At 31.5% G+C, this 21,236-nt stretch overlaps 1 protein-coding gene and 1 pseudogene across 2 annotated transcripts in view; both read right to left on the reverse strand.

The window, feature by feature from the left end:
• Positions 1–21,236, reverse strand: part of COL11A1 (collagen type XI alpha 1 chain) — a 170,811-nt gene that overhangs the window by 22,449 nt on the left and 127,126 nt on the right. For both annotated transcript variants that reach the window (XM_015595416.2, XM_006919572.3), the window contains 10 exons: positions 20,960–21,013; positions 20,343–20,450; positions 16,665–16,718; positions 15,040–15,093; positions 13,763–13,816; positions 9,105–9,158; positions 8,403–8,510; positions 8,061–8,114; positions 7,404–7,457; positions 6,344–6,397 (listed from right to left, as the gene is read on the reverse strand). In XM_015595416.2, the coding sequence (XP_015450902.1) occupies positions 6,344–6,397; positions 7,404–7,457; positions 8,061–8,114; positions 8,403–8,510; positions 9,105–9,158; positions 13,763–13,816; positions 15,040–15,093; positions 16,665–16,718; positions 20,343–20,450; positions 20,960–21,013 (648 nt within the window). The remainder of the gene's footprint in view (positions 1–6,343; positions 6,398–7,403; positions 7,458–8,060; positions 8,115–8,402; positions 8,511–9,104; positions 9,159–13,762; positions 13,817–15,039; positions 15,094–16,664; positions 16,719–20,342; positions 20,451–20,959; positions 21,014–21,236) is intronic.
• Positions 1,645–1,763, reverse strand: LOC112469135 (annotated as a pseudogene).

The following is a 21,236-nucleotide window of genomic DNA, read 5'->3' on the forward strand; positions in this document are numbered from 1 at the left end:
TAATGATAACTTTGAGTGTTAAAACTTCACGGCTTATTTACACAAACTGTACAATCTTCTAGTGTCTGAAGGGAATGTACATTTACTCTCAAGAATTATAAATGCATAACAGAATACACATGTACTACAAATGACAACTTAATTTTCTTACTTGTTCAATAGCTATTAGAATGTTGTTTCTCAGTATCAACACCACTTGCAACATTCTGATCAATATTCTATCAAGAAGGTTTATTTGTAAGATTCAGTCATGAGAAAAAGTGATAATACTTTTGAACACATTTCTAGTCACTGCTACTTCTGCAATGAGATGTGCTAGCAAAAATTGTTATTGGTCTCCCTTTCTGTGTCTCCAATGTGGCAAAAATAAGCATAGAAGAAATATTAACGTCACAAAATGTATATAAAGCTTATTTAAGATTACACGTTCTCGATGGACTAACGGGAGATGGGTGGTAAGGCAGTTCTGTATTCAGTCAAATCCTAAGTGTGAGATCAGATATTATAATTATTGCATAGGAACAGGTTCTTGTTTTAAAACAACGGTGATATTAAGTTGTCTGTTGCATCAAAGACGTTGTTGCCTGCTGCCTAAACACAAACTCTGGTGGAGACAGAATTCTTTCCATCACTTTTAACTCACAAAATTCACTCTGCACCATATCCCTTTAGGCTCAGGTGCTTTGTGTTCACCCACTGTGTAAAGAGAGTGATCTCACAGGTGTACAGTACAGTACATTTAAGTTACCAAGTATTTCCTTCTCAATTAGCTAAGTTTAATCACATTATTTCTTAAATGTGATTTCTAAATCCTCATTTGGCAAATTCACTTTATTAAAATTACATGTCATCATCGTGAATTTAGAGACGTTGTTGCCTGCTGTCTAAACACAAACTCTGGTGGAGACAGAATTCTTCCCATCACTTTTAACTCACAAAATTCACTCTGCACCATATCCCTTTAGGCTCAGGTGCTTTGTGTTCACCCACTGTGTAAAGAGAGTGATCTCACAGGTGTACAGTACAGTACATTTAAGTTACCAAGTATTTCCTTCTCAATTAGCTAAGTTTAATCACATTATTTCTTAAATGTGATTTCTAAATCCTCATTTGGCAAATTCACTTTATTAAAATTACATGTCATCATCGTGAATTTAATGTTTGCTTTTTTGGCAATACTTCTTATAGGAAATTATTTTACAATATATGTAACATGATTTACAGTATTTATACCAAAGAAATACAATTTCAATAGAATCACAGTATGCTGTACTTTAAAAATGTAATTAATTAATATTGTATAGACTTTTATATGTGTCACACAGTTAATTCAGTATTGATCACTGAAAAACTCTAATGGCAAAGCAAATTCAACAATAAAAATTAAGTCTACTGTGAAGTTACTATGAATTTATTACTAATAAAACTTTCATTTTAATTTATATAACTCAGAAATTAGGAAAAATGTTTTTATCTTTACTTTATCTGTGTATTTAAGTTAATATGTTTATTTTACTTATAAATGATGCTATAATTGGAAACCTGTATTTTTTTTTTTAAATTTTTCATGTGAGGCAACCCTTGGTTGACCTCACAGATTGTAAGGGCCTTGTCAGCTTACAATCCCTTATTTTTTATTTTTTACGCCTACAGCACCTGTTCTTCCTAGGTGGTCTCTCATCCAAGTACTAACCAGGACCGACCCTGCTTAGCTTCCAAGATCAGATTGGATCAGTCTTGTTCAGGGTGACATGGCTGTAGACAGAAACCTGTATTTAACTTCTTAATAAGAGCATCTTGTTTGAGCTCCTGATAAATCCAGATATTATATTTAGTGTTTTCAATATACATTTTATTAATTTAATTTAATCTTCTATCTGGTATTGAAAATTAGATATTATGCCCAATTTATAAATGAGAAAACTGAAACTCAGAGATATGGACTTAAGTCATAATTCTAGGTAGCAAAACAAGAATTTGAAACCAGATCTGTTTGATGCTAATGCAACAGAGTTCGGCCTACTTTGGCTAACAGTAAGCCATAAAGAGTGCCACTTTATAGGCTGACGAAGACCTTATAAATAATTTGTATTTTTCAGCTAAGCCACCAATTTTTTTAGGTTTAGAACTCTTGACTAAATTAACTAATCTAGTTGGTTGTAACTTAAAAGAATGCAAGCATAAATTGCAAGCATTAAATCAGAGTAAAGTATATTTTTAATTTTATTAAATTTATTGGGATGACATTGGTTAATAAAGTTATATAGGTTTCAAGGGTACAATTTTATAATACATCATCTGCATTGTGTGTTCACCACCCAAAGTCAAATTTCCATCCAGCATCATATATTTAACCCTCTTTTAATAATAGGATTCTTGTCGCTAGAGTAATCTTTCACACCACTAAAAATGTATTTTACTCTGAAGTAAATATATTGTGTAAAACAGAGGAAGCCAATTAGGCTTGCCAGCTTATCCAAACTCTATATAGCACACAATTCAACTTGTGTTAAATGTCTTTCCGGTTAGATTTAATGATGCCACATTTTTAAAAAGGAAAACCTGCATAATATTGCTTGAGTTGAGCTTACCTAAGGTTGATTTTTCTGTTCTATCAAAATGGATGTAAATAGCTTTATAAGCAATGCATAGTCATCACCATTGTCATGTCATTAATAATTCATAGGTACAAAGTCTAATTTTGTACACAAAGTTACTAGAGTGGATTAAAAATAGCTCATCATATTTGTATAAATTGTTATTTAAAATGGGAGGCTGAAACATCCCTAAAATTTTTGATGAGATTATTTTTAAATAATTCATCAAAAATCAAAAAGGGAGAATCCCACTATAGAACTTTTTAACAAGCCTAAAGAAAAATATGATATAGGATGTATCTCTGTAATTTAATATCGTAGTATTTTAATATCTTAGTCTCTCAACATATAAATATATTACTTCCTACGTGTCACAACCCTCTTTCTCTCAGAGAAATAACTGTAATCTTAAATTTGATTAATCGTTGCCTTAATTTTCTTTGAATGCTAAGCTTATGTTTGAATGTTAAGCTTGTTTTTAAAGAGGTTTTTTTTGCACATTTTATAAATAAAATCATATATATCTTCTCCAGCTCAACATTACATATATTTTCTTCTTAAGATTTAAGATTCTTCTATGTTGATTCAAGCATCTGCAATACATACATTTTCATTACCATATAATATTTTAGCTTACGGATATATCTCAATGCATTTATCTTTTTATACATGTCTTTTGGAGAAGATGTGTCAGATATCATTTGGAGCATGTACCTAGGGATGGAATTACAAGTTGGTAGGAAAAGTTCATGTTAAATTCTACTGAGTAACATAGAACAATTTTCCTTAAACAGTTGTACCAAGTAACTCACAATAGCTGTATATAATAATCCTCATTGCCTTTTTTTTTTTTTAAATGTTCCCAACATTCAGTGTGTCATTCTTAAATTTTTGTCAATGGATTGATGTCAGTGGTATCTCAATGCTACTTTAAACACACATTTCCATGACTTCTGCACATCTGTACATGTGTTTCTCAAGCATTTGTGCCAAATACTTTTTCATGCCTTTTGCCGCTTTTTTCTATTCATTGTTCTTTTTTTTTTCTCAACTTGTAGGACATACTTGGATACTCTGGGAAATTTTGCTCTGCAAGTTTTCTATATGTTGCAATTATTTTCTCCTATTTGAATCTTTTATTTTCAATGTCTTTTCAGTATTTTCATATAAACTGAAACCTCTAATAGTAATATATTTCAAGCATCAAACTTTTTCATTCTGATCACATCAATGTGACCAGAATTTATGACTAGAGGTCATAAATTTATTCTCCAATAAATTTTGCTAAAATATTTCAAAATTTCAAAATTTTTCCTCACATTTAAGATTGTAATTCAATTAGAATTAATATTTTGTAAATGGAGAGGTAAAGTCCAATTTTTTTCCATATAGATATTGAATTGTCCCAACACGATTTATTCAAAAGTTTCTCCTTTATCCATTGATCTGCAATGTCTAATTTGACTTTATTCTCATTAAAGAGAGAAAGGAATTTAAAATCAGGGATTAACTAGTATTCTTATGGTATACTTCTTTTAAGCAGCAAAGGCAGAGAGGTTCAACACAGCTGTGAGTAAGTAAGAATGTGAATACATGGGCTTTCCACTGTCCTGATATTGTAGAATAGGGTATAATCTAAATCTCTGTATATGGTAGACTTTTCTATTACTTTTTATCAATTCTTAAATTAAGTAGAGGTTATTCCAGAAGTTTATTTGAGTTAATCATGAAAAATTATAATTATCGGTAATTACACATCCCAAAGTATTCAACACAAATATTTTTAGAAATCTGTTCTAATAAAGATAGAGATTTTGGCACATTGCATTAGCAAGATTTAAAAATTAGTAAATATGAATGGATATTTTGAAAGTAGTTAATAGTATCAATATTAACTATTGTACTGAAATACTGTTTCATATATAGCTTAATAGATTTTTGAAATGTTTTTAAATAGTTTTGTTATAAATTTGTATGTAAGTTTTGGGTTACATAGTAATCAAATGGGGCATGTGATATACTGGTTCACACTTAAGTGTCTTTTCTTTTTATTTGGCATGTTTTCATTCATGCTCTGGTAAATTATTTTTATTTAATTAGTCTTTTTAAATTTCAAAATCATTCCGTTGTTTTCAAAATTAGTAATCCATGTGATCGACCACTGGATAGCTAAAGAAACTAATTCATTCCATAACTCTATCACCATATTAAGAGAATTCACCCCCAATACCAAATAGTATTTAGTTAAATTTTTCAAAGATGGTAAATAAACAATTTATTTGACATATTTTAAAATGAAACTAAACTAGATAGCACTTGCTGTTTGAATAGAGAAATAAACTGATAAGCTGCCTATATATAATAATATATTTAGATTTAGATACAATCTCTCCTCTGATAGCTACACACTTTAAAAGAGGTTTAACTCCATGTGCATCAAAAGCATTATAATTTATAACTATAAGATATTAAATTTTGTGCCCATATTCAATAAGTATTTCATAACTAAGGACTAAGACACAACAATTACTATGTGAACACATATTATTATTTAGGTATTATATGAATTATCTTATGTAGTAGGCCCTCTCCAAAAAACAAAGGAAAGTAACTTGCTCAAGGTAAAACAGGAAATAAATGACAGAGCTGGGTTAAAAGCCAGGTAGTATGACTTCATTGCCTTCTTAGTTACTACATTAAATAGCATCCTATCATTTGAGACTAGGAAAAATAAAAAAATAATTTTACATTTTCTCAGGAAAGATTTCTCAAAGACATTTGATACAATTGTTCTTCTGAAAGGTCTGACATAATAGGACAGATACTCATCCGTCTGGAAAGCTTTAAGGGCACTCAGACTGCAGGCAAAAATAGACAACGGATCTCAAAATCATGTTACACTTTGTAATTACTTTGAAGACTAACAGCCCAATGGTTTTGGAATACATTTTTTTTTTTTACCAAGACCATGCTTTGAGACTGCTGACAGAAAAAATAAAATGTAATAAGAAGAAGAAGAAGAAGAAGAGGAGGAGGAGGAGGAGGAGGAGGAGGAAGAGGAGGAAGATAAGGAGGAGGAGGAGAGGTTGGAAACTAGAATAAAGGAGGTGTAAGAGAACACTGTATGTTGATGTAGGTGCTGCAAAGCAGGTCAACAGATTGTTTTATTATGAATACAGTAAATTAATAAGAAAAAGACAATAAAGTAAATCCCCTAGCATCTGCTGTAGCCAATATTTTGAACAAGATCTATTTACTTATATTTTACTGTATTCCTGTGTTAAGTCTGCCACTGTCCAAATCAGAGAAGTGTGGCAGTGCAAAGCAATCTAACATTACCTGCTGCTTCCTAAGCTCAACCTATGGGCCCCACATTCAGGTTTTTATAGTGTTTTTAGGTAGTGCTGGACATTTGGCGTCTAGTCTCCCTGTGATGCACCAGGAGCTGAAGCTCAGGGAACCTCCAGAGTCTTATAACTAACTGCCTACGACATCTGTACAGAGGGGAGACCTAAGCACAGAGAATTGGGGCACTACTTCTCATTGTGACAGATTCGACCCGTCAGTTAAAGTTGTGATCCATTTTAAGAAGCATTTTGACAAATTTATGAAATTACTCTGTTCTCTAGGACCTACATCTTTAAGCATCATGATAATGTGCTGCCCACAACTTACATACATTATATGAATTTATCCACATACTGAATAATGAATGGATGTTCCGAGTAAAGAATTTAAAAACTTACTCTTTTTCCAGGAGGACCTGGTGGGCCAGCCTCACCAGATGGACCAGGAGGACCCTATAAAATGTGAAAAATACCTTTTAAGCAATCGGGTATTGTTTTATCGGCCATAGCATTTTTCAAAATCTAGACTGAAACCAATCTTCCTTCTTCGTTTTCCCACATCTACCTTTCCTGGAAAATTTCAGCCCTATTTCACAGAAAACTAACCTTCCTCTAGATATCTATAGTTAGAGCTGGTAAATTCATATTGAAAACTTCTTCATAGTTGGAAGAAAGTGAATCAAATTCTTTCTATATAAAACTATTATTTTAAAAAGTGCTAATTTATATCTGAAAAGCAGCTAGTGGGCATACTAATTAATAAACTCATGGTTAATAATTCTACTCGTGTCATCTACATTTGTGAAACCGTAAAACCTCTAAATTTCTTCTTGTGCAACACTAGCATTTTCATGTCAAGGAGTATGAAACATGGTGGGGCATGACTCAGAAGTCTTATCTGCACAGAATAAGCCTATATCTCTTTGGCTGCAAAATACCCAGCGAGGATGGTCTAGAGACAGTTACGTGTGGTTTGTCTTTGGCTGCTACTGAAGTTAGTATCCCCGAAATAACCACACGTGGTGAAAGCTCACTGCTGTGTCATTACCACATTGGAAAAAAAAAAAGCCAATACAATGGTGAGTTAATTTATGTTAGTTATTAAAGTAATTCATGCTAATAACAGATGGATAATCTGGTTTTCTTTATTTCAGTCTTCTTTGTGATTTTAAAATCATTTCTTATTTAACATAAATGGATAGATACTGAATTTGATATAATCTGACAAAATCATTAGAATGATATGACTACTTTTTTATTATTATTATTATGAAGGCTTTGCTTACATTCCTTAAATCATGTTAAGTTAGAAACATTCTATGTAAGTCTGGCTTAACTGGAATTCAAATATAACTGATAATTCTTTCAGAAAAATGTGTACAGATATAGCTATGCTTTTGAAAGGCTGATTATTTCTGATTATTTTTTAAAAGATTAAATAAAAATAGTGCTTCCTTACCGGTTGGCCAGGATCTCCATCTTCACCCTTGTCACCACCAACGCCGTCTTGACCCTGTAATGAGCAACAAAAAATGAACCCAGACATTAAAAAGTACAATATACTAGCTTAGTCCTTGAGAGAAATTATTAGCAGATGGACAAATAGAGCATTATTGCATTTTCCTCAGTTGTTTTTTTAAGAATTGTTGTATCTTTCTTTCCATAAAGGTTTGTGAAATTGCTACCACATCGAATTTAAAATATAGAATCCTCTTAATATAAGGAATGGAAGAGCATGTGATTAGTAAACAAGGCTAGTGCATCCTTCCACCATGAACAAATGTGGTGCAGTTTGAGATAGGACTTTTGCGTTACAGAAGAGACTGAGATGAAAGCAAAGATCTTGTAACTTTGAAATAAGAGTAATGCTGTTATTCAGATAGTTTGTAAAACCCAGGAAAGTCCAAAAAACTAACCCAAATGAAGAGAATTACCATGCAACATAAGTCTCCAACTATATGGATTTACTGTTGTAGTTTTGATTGTAGTCTACGTTTTATTTTTCTTTCTATTTTTAGGGGTGCGCTTAAGTAATTAAGAATTTTCTTTAATTATTAACAGAGACCCCAGGAATAGCCCCACCAAAATATTTCTTTCATTTTTCCATGATACTTACTGAAGGGCCAGCTTCCCCAGGGGGACCAGGATCTCCAGGAAAACCAACAGGACCCTAGAATGATGTTTTTAAAGGAAGGGAAATAAATGAAAAATATCTTTTTCTAAAGTCATAACATTCTGAAGTTTAAGAGGCAAGAGTCATGGTAAAACCATATGAGAATATTTCCCTTCTGTTAGAAATTAAAAAAAAAAATGAAATCGATTGAGAATGCTTAGGAATATATGAAATTAAAAGTCAGTTTCACTAGCTATGGGCCAGAGTCTCATGACTTCTAATCTATGGAAAACTCCAAAGTGGCTTTGACATAGATGCCACTTTTAAGGGACCAAACTCACTTACCGGGTTGCCCTTAGGGCCATCATCACCTGGTGGTCCCTTGGCACCAGGAGGTCCAGCAGCACCAGGTGGCCCAGCTTCTCCTTTCTCTCCTCTTTCTCCTTTGGGACCCTATGCAACATAAGAACAGGAATAATTATCTTACAAGCTTTAAATCAGAGATTCTCGACTTTGGCATATTGGGTCAGACAATTCTGCAGAGGACTGTCCTGTGCATTGCATGATGTTTAACAGTATCCCTCGTTTCTACTAATGAGATGCCAGCAGCTACCATTTCTTCAAGTGTGGCAACCAAGAATGTCTCCAGACATTGCCAGATGTTTTCTGGGGGTCAAATTCATTCCTGGTTTAAGCCGATGTACATTAGAATAATATGATCCTAATACAATTCATAAATGCTTTCATTTTGATGTAGCAGGGTTTGTTTGTGTCTGTTGTGGACAGTCCACCAAAAAATGTATACAATAAACAGCTCAAGTTTGAATGCTCTAACTTATGCAAATGTAATTTTTGAATGACTATATTAATCAAAATATTCAGAGAATATGCAAAGTTATTGAACAAAAAGGCTCTGCATTTGTGATTATTCTTAATGGGTTGGAAAGGAAAAGCAAATAACTGAATTATAGCTAAGGATTATGTTACATGTTTAAAATGTTTCAAAAGAAGTTTCTGAACAGCACATTGACAACCCACAGCACTTACGCCTGTTCCTGCTTCGCCAGGAGGCCCTGGGTTTCCCGCTTCTCCAGGTTCACCCTATGAAGAAGAGATCAAATGAGTATCAGAACACAGAAATTATGTTTTACGTTTGTAAAACTGCCTTCAATGATGATCATGACATTTTAGACGAGCCCTTAAATCATTATATTGTTTAAAAGGCAATGAAAAACTTCAATAAGAGGAAGGAACTTTTCCTATTACTGACCTTGATACTTTTATTTCTCAGATGAGGAGACAGAACTGGATAGGCTGGATGCTACCATTCTCACTAGTTAGTTAATTGCCAGAGCACTGACCCCAGATACCACCAAACCATGCAAAACACACAGCTGCATGTTTCCTAACAAATGATGTATTTGTACTACATCAATATTCATATCATAATTAAGTTTATTGATTAAACAATTTCAATAGTTCTTGTACTAAATTAAGAATTCAATTTATCATTATCATAACAAGCAAATAATTTGCTAGCATTTTGATAATCCTATAAAATATATTTAGCAGAGGTCTAAAGAACATAGAAAACCACTATTTATAAGATACATAGAAACACTTACATACTAATTAAAACTGCTCCTTTTGAGAATAAACATATTGTGAATTTAGTAGCCATTATGATCTCCCTGGATAAATATGGGTGGCTACTTCTAGCTTAGCGGACTAATAAATAAACCTCCTAGACTAGTAGGTTTTAGTTATGAAAGTCTGCTACTATTTCTTTACACTTAGAAATACATGCAAACATAATATTCAAATCAAGTAATCATCCAAGTGAAATAATACATTGGTACGCTCATGTATCATATTCCACAAAATTCTAGTATCTAGAATTCCAAAATTCTAGTATCACAAAATCAGTGATACTAGAAATTCTGAAGTGAAAGTTGTTCTAAATTTTTTAAACATATGAGGCCTAAATTTTTTAATTTTTAACTCTACCATTTCCAATATTACTGGCACAAACCCATTGCTCATAAATGGGTTTGAAATGTATTAAATATAAACATAATTCCTGGGGTAAGACTATTTTGTGTAAATAAATTTTTACTTTGAGAATATACATATATTTTAACTTCCTGAATTATCTGCAAAATGATGGAAAATATCAAGTACTTTCTAGGAATTTGTTAGAAGTATTATTGTGTGTAAATTATTTTCTCTCTCAAAATGAGTAGCAAATATCTCCAGTTATCTCTGATAAACCTTACAAGTAATATATTACATTTACATTATTTACAAAGCAATGAATCATTTAGCTATCTGAGGATGACAAATGATATATATGATGTTGTTATCATTATTCATGTCTTTAAAATAAAAACTTTAGTAGTTTGTCATTCAAATCAACTGTGAAGTGTCCATGTTAAGTGCTTCATACATGGAATATATAGAGTATACTGCATGGTCTCACAATGTGAAATTTAAAATAGCCAACTCATTCAAGCAGAGAGTAAAATGGTGGTCTTCAGAGGCTGGGGGTAGGGGACATAGGGAGATGTTGGTCAAAGGGTATAACATTTCAGATACACAGTATGAATAAGTTCCTGAGATAATGCTCAACGTGACAATAGTTAATGACACTGTATTGGATGTTTGAAATTTGTTAAGAGAGTAGATCTTAAGTATTCTTACCACATGGTCAAAAAAAGATAACCATGTGATGTGATAAATATGATAATCAGCTTGAGTGTGGAGATTTCATAAAGTGTACACAGATCGAAACATCAAGTTGTATACCTTAGATATATAGAACTTTTATTTGTCAATTATACCTCAATAAAACTGGGAGGAAAATGTATACAGGAACTCTATTGACCATGCACAAAACATTTTCTTAGGCACCATATTAACCCTCTTGATATCACAGTAGTTGGAACTATGGGGGAAATAACTACATTTTTTTTTAGTCACCCTCTGTATATTTTGTTTCATTTCAATACTAGTCCACTATTAGGTTAAACTAAAGTAGATTCATAAAGGATTATTTCTTTTTTTTTAATGAGGGAAATGATGGTAGTAAATGAGTTTCAATAATTGTCAAAATTTAAAGACAAGTTTTCTCTACAAAGTCTCCTCATTTTGAGAACAGGGCATCAACAATATTCATTTGTCTAAAATACATATGAAAATTACCTTTTGAATATTAGAGCCAAGTGTGCACAATATAAATAACAATTACTTAAGATAAAATTAATATTATCTAAAATGTCCCATTTTAAATCTTATGTAAGGAGATGGGACACAATTACAAGTAAATAAATAAAATATTGCAACAAGATTACATTATACAGGTTAAACCTGTATTTCTAGTATCAACAAGATTGCACTGTATTCATTCTAAAGAATAATTGATATACAATAATATAAATTTTGTGAAGAACACTGGCATTTAAGGGAGATGCTAAATTATAAGTTTATTATTACTTATCATGTAACCGTTTTACCCCATTCTATAACATACTTGTTCAGGTTAAAGCTCCCTTCAGAGGGGATAGTAAATGATTCTGTATGCCTAAAGTCATAAAATACACATTAAATCTTAATGTCCTATTCTGATATACAGCTCTGTTTTGAGGAAATGATTAAAGTGCAAAATCTATACTAAATACACATTATATGGAAAGCAGATCAAACATATTTAAGCAAAGTGCAACATGACTAAAGGATATTAGCTTTTCTTTTTTTTTTTTCCATTGAATTAGTGAATGTGAATAAATTTTCTAAAATAGAAATGGAGAAGTATTAGCCAAAATCAAAGCTGATATGAGAAATCTGTAATCTAAAGAAAATTTTATTACCTCAGATTCTGAAGAAAAAATTAAAATTACAGTTTCATTTTTATTCTGTTGTCACATAGAAAATTCTTTTATAATAAAGAAAAACTAAAACTTTATTTTTCAGTGTAACAACTTAGAATCAGCTACATTTTAATCGTAAGAAGTCAAATCATCATCCTGATTGACCGAATTATTCTCTTGAGACACAGCTGGCAGGCATTATCAGACAGGCTTTAAGCAAATGGAATCATTACAGAAAGGGAGTTTTGCAAAACTCCAAGCATCTGGTGTCCATGTTTGTCCAAGAGTTACACAGAAGATAAAACCAGAAAGAAGCAACTGAAGTACTTAAAGCTGTTCCCACTGCACCCAAAAGCTTTAGGAAACAAGTGAGGTAAGCTGAAAGGCTGTTAAATGGTGTTAAAATGTGCTACGTGGGCAAAACTAAAACTAGAGACTAATTCTCACAACTGTCTAGTCTGCATTAGAGCCAAGGAGGCCGAAGCAAAGGGCAGAAAGAGGAAAGGTGTGAGGCCGTCTCCATCTGTCTAACACAGCGGGACCATCAGAGTCTTCTCCTCTGCTATTCTTCCTATGATGACTCGACAAAAAATATTCTTTCAATTTCACCCCCAGCTCGTCTGTACCTTTTCAACACAAAACTGAGTTTAAGAATATAAACAGATAAAGAAAAAAAAGAGAAAAAATATAAAGTCTATCAAAAAAATCTGTTTATACAGAAAGAATTAGATAACTTTAAAATGTTCCAAATTTAGTAATTAAAAAACTATTTGAATAATCACATGGAGTTAATCAAAATGCTAAAATGTGGGTGTTGACCAGAAATAAAAATCAAAATCCTATATTCTAACCTATTACATTGATTTTTTTGAGAGTTAAATTCTTTAATTCAAATAAATGAATTTAAATACAAAATATGTCAAAATTTTTTGAGAACAACAGAAATTTTACAATTAGGATAAGTTTATACTTCTTATATCATTTAATTAATAACTAGAAAATTCAGGAAATTTCTACATTGTTTCCACTGTATTAACTTTTATGGTATGAAATTTAATTTTCATCCCTCAAAATTGGCAAATATTTTATTTTTTAACAAAGCAAATATAAATGTCAATTTTCTTGAAAAGTCTATTAAAAATTAGCATGAATGATAAATAAAAACCCAGAAATCATTTTGACATTTTCATAAAAAGGAAGAACAGATTTTTTAAATGAAATCATGTTCATAAGAAAAGGAAGCTGTTCTGAAATCAGATGTTATGGCACATGCCAACTATTTTGAAAAGTGCCAAAGACGGGTCATAGTATTAGCAATGAAAATATAACTCCAAATATGACAAATGAGTGATTAATTCTTCTGTAATTGGAAGGATCCCTTTTAAGTCAGTTAAATCACTCGATCTCTTCTATTTCCGGTAATGAGTATTATTAGAGACACTTAGTCTATTCAGACATAGATGGGTTAGAGTAGATCTCGACTTAGTCACTTTCTAATGACAAAATCTTGATGTGATTAATGAAATTCCCTAAGCTTTAGCTTTCTCAACTTTCAAATATGGATAATAATAACACCATCATCACAGAGTGGTTGTGTTGATTAAAGGAAATAATCCATGTATATCACTCTGTACAATACCTGGCAATCCAAAACATGATATCTCAAAAATTATTTTACCTTTAATTATTTAACTACTAGAGCAGATGAGTTGTGATCCATATGACTATTTGTAAAACACTTAGAAAGACAGTACTGTTAGAAGCACTTAAAATATTAGCCAATATTATCAAAGTCATCAATTATTGCTATTTCAAGTTGTTTATCACTACAATCCATACCTTTTCTCCAACACCACCAACTGAACCAATGGATCCTGGGGGTCCTTGCGGTCCCTACAGTGTAGGAAAAGAAACATAGTTATCTATATTCTTGTAATAAAATAATAAACTCATACATATTTATATATTCAGTTGTTCTCAGAGAGAAATATATGCAAGAATACCCTGTCAATTGAAAGATGGGACAAAATGATGCCCTTTATTGAGTTATCGAATTGACTGGATAGCAAATATTCTAATTATATTAAATCAATTTTCATATTCATTAGAAAAGGCAGGACTTTTCAGCTCTAGTCTTGCCAGATGATACTCAGAACATAAATTCAATGTTTCTGATCATTGAATATGTCAATGTTAGAGGATAATTTTGTAGATTTTTATGGTGGACAAAATATGACTCTGGTTAGGAATGATATAATTTATGCCTCAAACAATATAAACCATCTCTTAACCTATAAATTACTTAAGGGGGATTAAAAACTAACAGCTCTTTTAGTACATCTGCTCCTACTCCATTCTGCTAGAATTAAATGCAAGCATAACACAAGAGCAATAAAGACAAAAATAAATGACTTATTCACTGTGAAAAGGTGAAGTCAGAAGGAGAGGTTACATCAAAGTCTATAAAACTGTTAATAGTAACAATAAGATAAATATGGTATTACATTTCAAAATTCTATAATATTGGAACAGTGAGTCAATTACTAAGCTTAGGGGAGATCGTTTTTATATAATTGAGAGGAAATGTTTTACATGGTAAGAGGTACACATATTATCATGCATATGTTACTCTACCATATTTTATAGAGTGAAAATACAAAATGCAAAACCTTTAGATAAAAGTCACTGATGATAGATGCATACATAAAGGACATTTGTAGTACAGACCCGGGCTAGTACAATCAAAGCCAATTACAAACCATCTCCTCGAGCAATTGTCAGAGATAAAGGTTAAATTTGAAACAATTCAGTGACATTGAAATTATAGACAAGGCACAGTCTTAGTATGTTGAATAAACAAATGTGGTTATTATAATATAGCTAATATTTCTCACTCACCAATAAATATATATTTAATGTGAACTTTTTACCCATTTTATATTTGTGGTGATTAGTTCCCTATGAAGCCCGTTTCTTTTCCTGTAACATGAAATGGAGTGAGATGATCCTTGAGCTCTTGTTCACTTAAACTTTTAACAGTAGTGTAACTATCTGCCACTCAGTCATGCCAACACCTGTATAACTTCGATAATTAACTTGTATTTCACAGTTCTTACATCAGCTCCATTGGGACCTTGAGGACCTCGAGGGCCTGGAGGACCAGGTGGACCCTGTAAGAGAGGAATATTAAGGTTTATGAGGACCAAACCAAATGCATTTCTGATATTTTCATTTTGTGATTAAGAAAACGAAAAGAAGTTTCAACCTATAAAATTATAGTCAGTAAAGCATATTAGGGTTATAAGACATTCTTGATGGATATAACATCATATTAGCAAATGAATTTTTACACATAGCTACAGGGAAATTAGGACCGCAGGGAAAAAGTTTAATTAAAAATTAGAAAAGTCTATTGCTACTATGTGCTATAATGAATTCATAGTACAACTAGAAATATTTTATGCTAGAATGTGCTCGATGCTAGAGTATAAACAGAACATAAAGTTGGAACAAGAAATAGTGCTTGAGTAGATTTAGAATTCATTAATTGTGTAGAGAATTTTTTTTTGTATTTTTTTGTTTTTTGTTTTCGTGTCAGCTCTCACTTTGAAATAATGTTATATATATATTTTTATTTCTATGTGTGTATATATATGTTTAGGACTGAAATAAGATTGACTATTTAGTTGTCTTCCTAAAACAGTGGTTCTCTCTCCTTTAATTACAATGTTGTGCATTATAATTACTTCAGACTTTTTATAAAATACTGATGGCCACAACCCCTTACTTTAAGGTTGTGATTAGTCTGTAGTAAATACCAGAGTGTTAGTATTTTTTTAAAGGTCATAGTTTATTTTGATGTCATGGTTGAAAAGATTGTCTACTATTAGCTATTACCATAGGTCAGAGAGAATGTATTTATACTTAGGAAACCATAGCAATCATATCTAGAAAGAAGCTTGCTATGTATCTGGTGCAGCTTAGAGTATTATTAGTCAGTTATTTGAATCAGCAATGTTTATTATATTTCCTGTTTTTAAGTTTATTGTGATGATAAGAATTATTTCTTATTTGAAGAAAATAAAACCTAAAATGCAACTGTAAAAATAGCAAACATATTTAAGGAAGTAAAAACTGGAATAATGTTTATTGAAAGAAAAGAGCAATTAAGAAGTATGTTAATTACATTTCATTATTAATTTCAATTACTTTGCCTAATTGTTTCCTTACGCAATGAACTATTAGACTTAGGGCAGAAAGCCAGAATCAATCAATGGAAATTATTATGTCATAGTATTCTAATTAAGATGGAATTCTTTATAAAATTAAGACTTTGTTTCAAAATACAATTAATTTTTAATACTGTGTTAACATTTGCTAATTATCCAAATGCCGGATGACTTATCTATTCTTTACTTGTTCCATATCAAAGTCCAGAACTAAGTGCTAATAAATGACTGAAATGTGACTGATTATATATACCTCAGTAATGTACACAGTTAGAAATAAAAAACATATAACATTATTTCAAAGTGAGAAAGAAAAAATATAGAGAGAGATTCAAGATGATGGAAGAGAGTTCAACAGTGGCAGATGCAGGTTGGGTGGAGGAAAGGGGAGGCATCAATCTGAAAAATCACGGCCTTTAGGGCTATTTTGCTACTATTAATAAACCTTAAGAAAGATATTTTAATGTGGAAATTTATGATGTCCACCAAATACTTAAAAAATAAAAACTTACCATGGGACCGACATCCCCATTTTCACCTTTTTCACCAGGTGGGCCTGGCAGACCCTAAGAAAATACAATAGAAAAAAATAATAAAAGTCACTTTTATTTAAAAGGAAACCCAATGCCTATAATTGCGTAGGAGAGGTTCTGTGCTACAGAATAAACCCACAGAGCAGGCTGTACTCCAATTTTGCCTGGCTATTTCTTTATGGGAAAATTCTTTTACTTCCTCTGGATCTTCCTAACTAGTTCCGCCATGCAGAATTGTTCCTATTTCCTCCATATCACAACATCACTTTGTACACACTTGAACTCTCTACATAAAACACAATTACGACACTATTTTATGTATTTATAATCAGTAGTGGTCTTTTGGGTGTCAACTTTTTAATCTCTAGCAGCTAGCACAGGGCCAGGCAAAAACTAGGATTTCAATAAAATGATGAATTAATGTTGCTGAATAAAAGGAAACAAATTCATAGAAAAGCTACATGCAATGTGTTTCTTGTAACGCTAACCCTGATAGTTAAAATTCTCACTTATTCCAAATATTTAATCATAGAAAACATAGCTAAAAACATATGATTATATAAACTAAGGGAAAATTACACGACTATGGATATGATACTTAACTAAAATATTACATATGAATAGTGTATAGATAAGTAATAAAATACAAATACAAATTAATACGTATAGTATAAATTTAACTGTCAAATATATATTTAAAATAGATATGATAATTATTGGACAGAAATAGTAAAAGTGGTAATAGTTTTTAATAGAGTAGTATTATGGAGTGCTGTAATTTTGTAATGTTTTTAATGTTATCATTACTTATATATATATCTTATACACTCTTTACATATTTAATTTTCAATGCCTGTACAATAGTATTTCAGATGTAACCTATTTAAGAAGTAAAAAATACAGAATATGAACTTCTAAGTTCCTGCTGGTACTTTAGAAAATGATTGACTTGGCACTATACTGCAGTCGCTGAAAATTATTTGACAATGATTCACAGTAATAAATACATTTTAGTTATTATTCCCTAAACATGCACATGCAAAACAGCTGAAGTATGAGTTTTAAAGTAATATTACTCTTCATGAACAGATGATGATCTTTGATATGTTTATTTTGTTTTACTTATTCTTTTATACTTCATTTTTTTAATGATGGTAATAATCCACTAAATTGTTTTTATGACCTAGTAATTTCACATAACTCTCAGTTTAGAGAGAGAGTGCTTTAGGAGCATATTCATAAACTTTTAAAAAATTTTGGCATATATTCATTTTTATGAAGAAATCTTAATTACTGATTAATAATGGGCAACATATACCAGGATTTCCTTTCTTTTTCTCTCAAATATTTGCTAGATGTCTAGGAAAATTGGCTATTATATGTATTTCCTAGACAGTTACCATCATCTGATAGAAGCTTCTAGAACTACTAGAGAGGAAATAGCCAGGGAGTGTATCAGGTTTTAGTCTGCCTAAGAATTATCTAGGAGAGACTGATAAAATTTTAGATTCCAAGAGCCACAACCTCAGAGATTCTAAATCATTGATGGAGCAACTTCGACATAATTAAGTTCTTGTAAACATCATATAAATTAACATCCATAGTCCCATATTTTGTCCAGGTTTCCATCTCTTTAGTAGATAGTGCATCTAATTTAGGATCCCCAAACTGAATGGTATATAAACAGTTCACAATTTTCTTTCCTTTCTATAACAAGTCCAGCTTTGCAGTGCCATCTTTCTTTATGCATATGATTATTCTTAATATTAGTTCGATAGGAACCTCCCAATAGAAAGAAATTGAAATATTTATTTCTTTTTGATGAAGTCTGATTATAGTTTAAGTTGATTAAGACAGAATGTTCTTATTACTACAATTATTAGAGACATCATGAGTCAAATTCTCTTGTTGCAGAGAATTAAATGTGCTAAGTGGCACTCAAGTGTTAATTGGTTTTCATATACCCTAACTTTCTCTTAGGGAGTAATTTATACATGAAGAGATTCCGTTTTAAGGTCTGTTAATTTAAAACCTTTTGCCACTTAAGTGAAAAAATTAAAAATGAATTTAGACCAAGAACTCTCATTCTATATGTCTCCTTCACATGCAGACAAATTGTAAACATCAAGTAGAAAAACAAGTCATTTAACCAGGATATGAGATTATTACTATTTATATCTATTATAATCGCTAATATCTGTTTTGCTGCGAAGACTCACTTAAAGGATGTAGATCAATTGTGAATATGTTAATTACATTTTCATCTTTTCAGATTCTTGATTTAAAGAGATGGCTGTGGGAAAATAGTAGTCAATTTTTTAGTGGCTTGATTTCTCGAATCATCATCAAAGAGCATATTTCTTATGTACTGGAAATGAAGATAATTTTTATTTAATATTTCATAAATATAAGCTTCAAGGCATCATCTAATCATGAGAACCAAGTTCCTAAATTATAACCTTGCAGAATTCAGAGTAATCAATTAAATCGAAAGGCAGAAAATGAATGGTAAGATATCCATTGGTGATCTCATTTTTAATACTTTGTTGTTGTTTTCAAATATGTGTGTTTCTCATACTTATTATATCCAATACTCATGATCGCTTATTTATTATTGTCTAATAAGTATAAAAGAGTTAAACACAAATATGAAAATTAAATATTTGCATTTTCCAAATATAAAAGGAATTATTTTGGCATTAGAAAAAAAGCAGAAGACGATAACATCATATTCACTGGTAGACATTCATTGAGTGTTATAACAATTGTAATTATGAAAATATAATTAATTGTATTGTTAACTTTTAATTACTAGTGAAATAGATGATTTAATTTGATTCCTAAAATTTCTAATGTGGCATAACTAATATCCATGTGGTACCCAAATATTATGTTAAAAAATTTTATAACATTTTAGAGGATCACTAAGTAGGTATAGAATGAGCAAGTGGAAAAGGAAAGCTAGTATTTCCAGAGTTCCAAGGAAGACGTGAACATCACATGGAAGCGTGGAAAACAGCCCGGAGTTGGTACATATTATGCAGTGTTTTGCCTAAGAGTCCAGTTGTAGCACGTATTTGAAAGTAAATTTTTTAGCTTACAATGTTTTACGACTTTATATTTCCTCTCCTGAATGTGCTTTATAAAATACAAATTATAATTTTAAATAAGTTATTTTAAATGATCAATCATTGTTAATTTATTTTACCTACTATTGTTTAACATTTGCTATTGGCAGTTTGCTATTTCTCAAAATGCTTTTATTTTTTTGCTAGCTATTTGATGTGGTGATTTTCCTGCTATGAAACCTGTGAAAAAACCCTTCTAACATCTTACTTTTAACTATCAGACATAAATAAGGTTGCAATTCATTTTGAAAATAAAGAAAGGAAACATAATACCTAAGGTGGGGCTAAATAAACTCCAGAAACAGAAACCAGGACTGATATAGCTTCAGAAAAATGAATAATAATTGATAAAACAAAAAGCAGTTGAAGTTCAGATATATATTTAAGTAAAGCAGTCCTTATGATTAAACATTGTATCAAGTGTCCTCCTTAGAAAAAGGGAACACTGCTTTGTTTTACCTCCAATGGAAACCCTGACATGAGAAACAGGTGGAAATAACAACAGTCCACCATGAAGACAGCACCTTACCTGAAGACCTATGGGACCAGGAGGTCCTGGGAAACCTCTTGCACCCTCATCACCTTTTTGTCCAAACATCCCCTGCTGGCCTCTGGGGCCTGGCTCGCCATCACCTCCCTAGAGGAGAGCAATGAAAGTAATTACAGACTGGAAAAATTATGACTTTGATACAAGTCATCATAAATATGTAGCCATTTTTAATTTAATCAAAGCTGATCCATTTAGAAGTAACCAAGTAAAAAGGAGATTAAATTTCCATTACCTACTGCAAATATACTATTATTTGTTTTCCTTACATTCTTTTTTTCTGGAGTATGACTGATTTTGATTTTCTTATGTATACCAAGTGAAATGAAAGCTTTCTAATGAGGAAGAGATAGTGTTCAGAATTTACTCCAACTTAAGTACTTCTCAACTGGTTTTTCTCTAATTTCAAATGAAGTCACAATGGTTTTTGTTTATAAAGATCAGCTTGGTTAGCCATATTAGATAATTTAAATTTCATTCAATGTTCAGCATACAAATAAACTTATCATCATATGAAATCAACTGGTTATGTGACGGTTCATAAAGTTAATCAGGAAACTGTAAGGATTTAGATTTGGTGAACAAAAAGGAATACTTACAGCAATTCCGGGGGCACCGACTGGACCCTGAATACCTGGGGGACCAGGAGGACCCTGCAGTGAGATAAAAATGAGTAATTTTGAAACTGAGGCCAGAAGAGCCTCAGCTATAGAGTGTGGAACGTTTGGCTGATCAAAATTTATTTAGCATCCCTCCACTTTTTTGGGGAAAAAGAACCTTTTGTACTTACTGCAGTCAGCCATTATTTATTTTACTCCCTGACACTCAGACTTGCATATTTGCAATCAATTTTAAATTGATAGTTATTGAAAGCAC

The sequence above is a fragment of the Pteropus alecto genome, unplaced genomic scaffold (assembly GCF_000325575.1).
Source record: "Pteropus alecto unplaced genomic scaffold, ASM32557v1 scaffold106, whole genome shotgun sequence".
In the NCBI taxonomy this organism is placed as follows: Eukaryota; Metazoa; Chordata; class Mammalia; order Chiroptera; family Pteropodidae; genus Pteropus; species Pteropus alecto.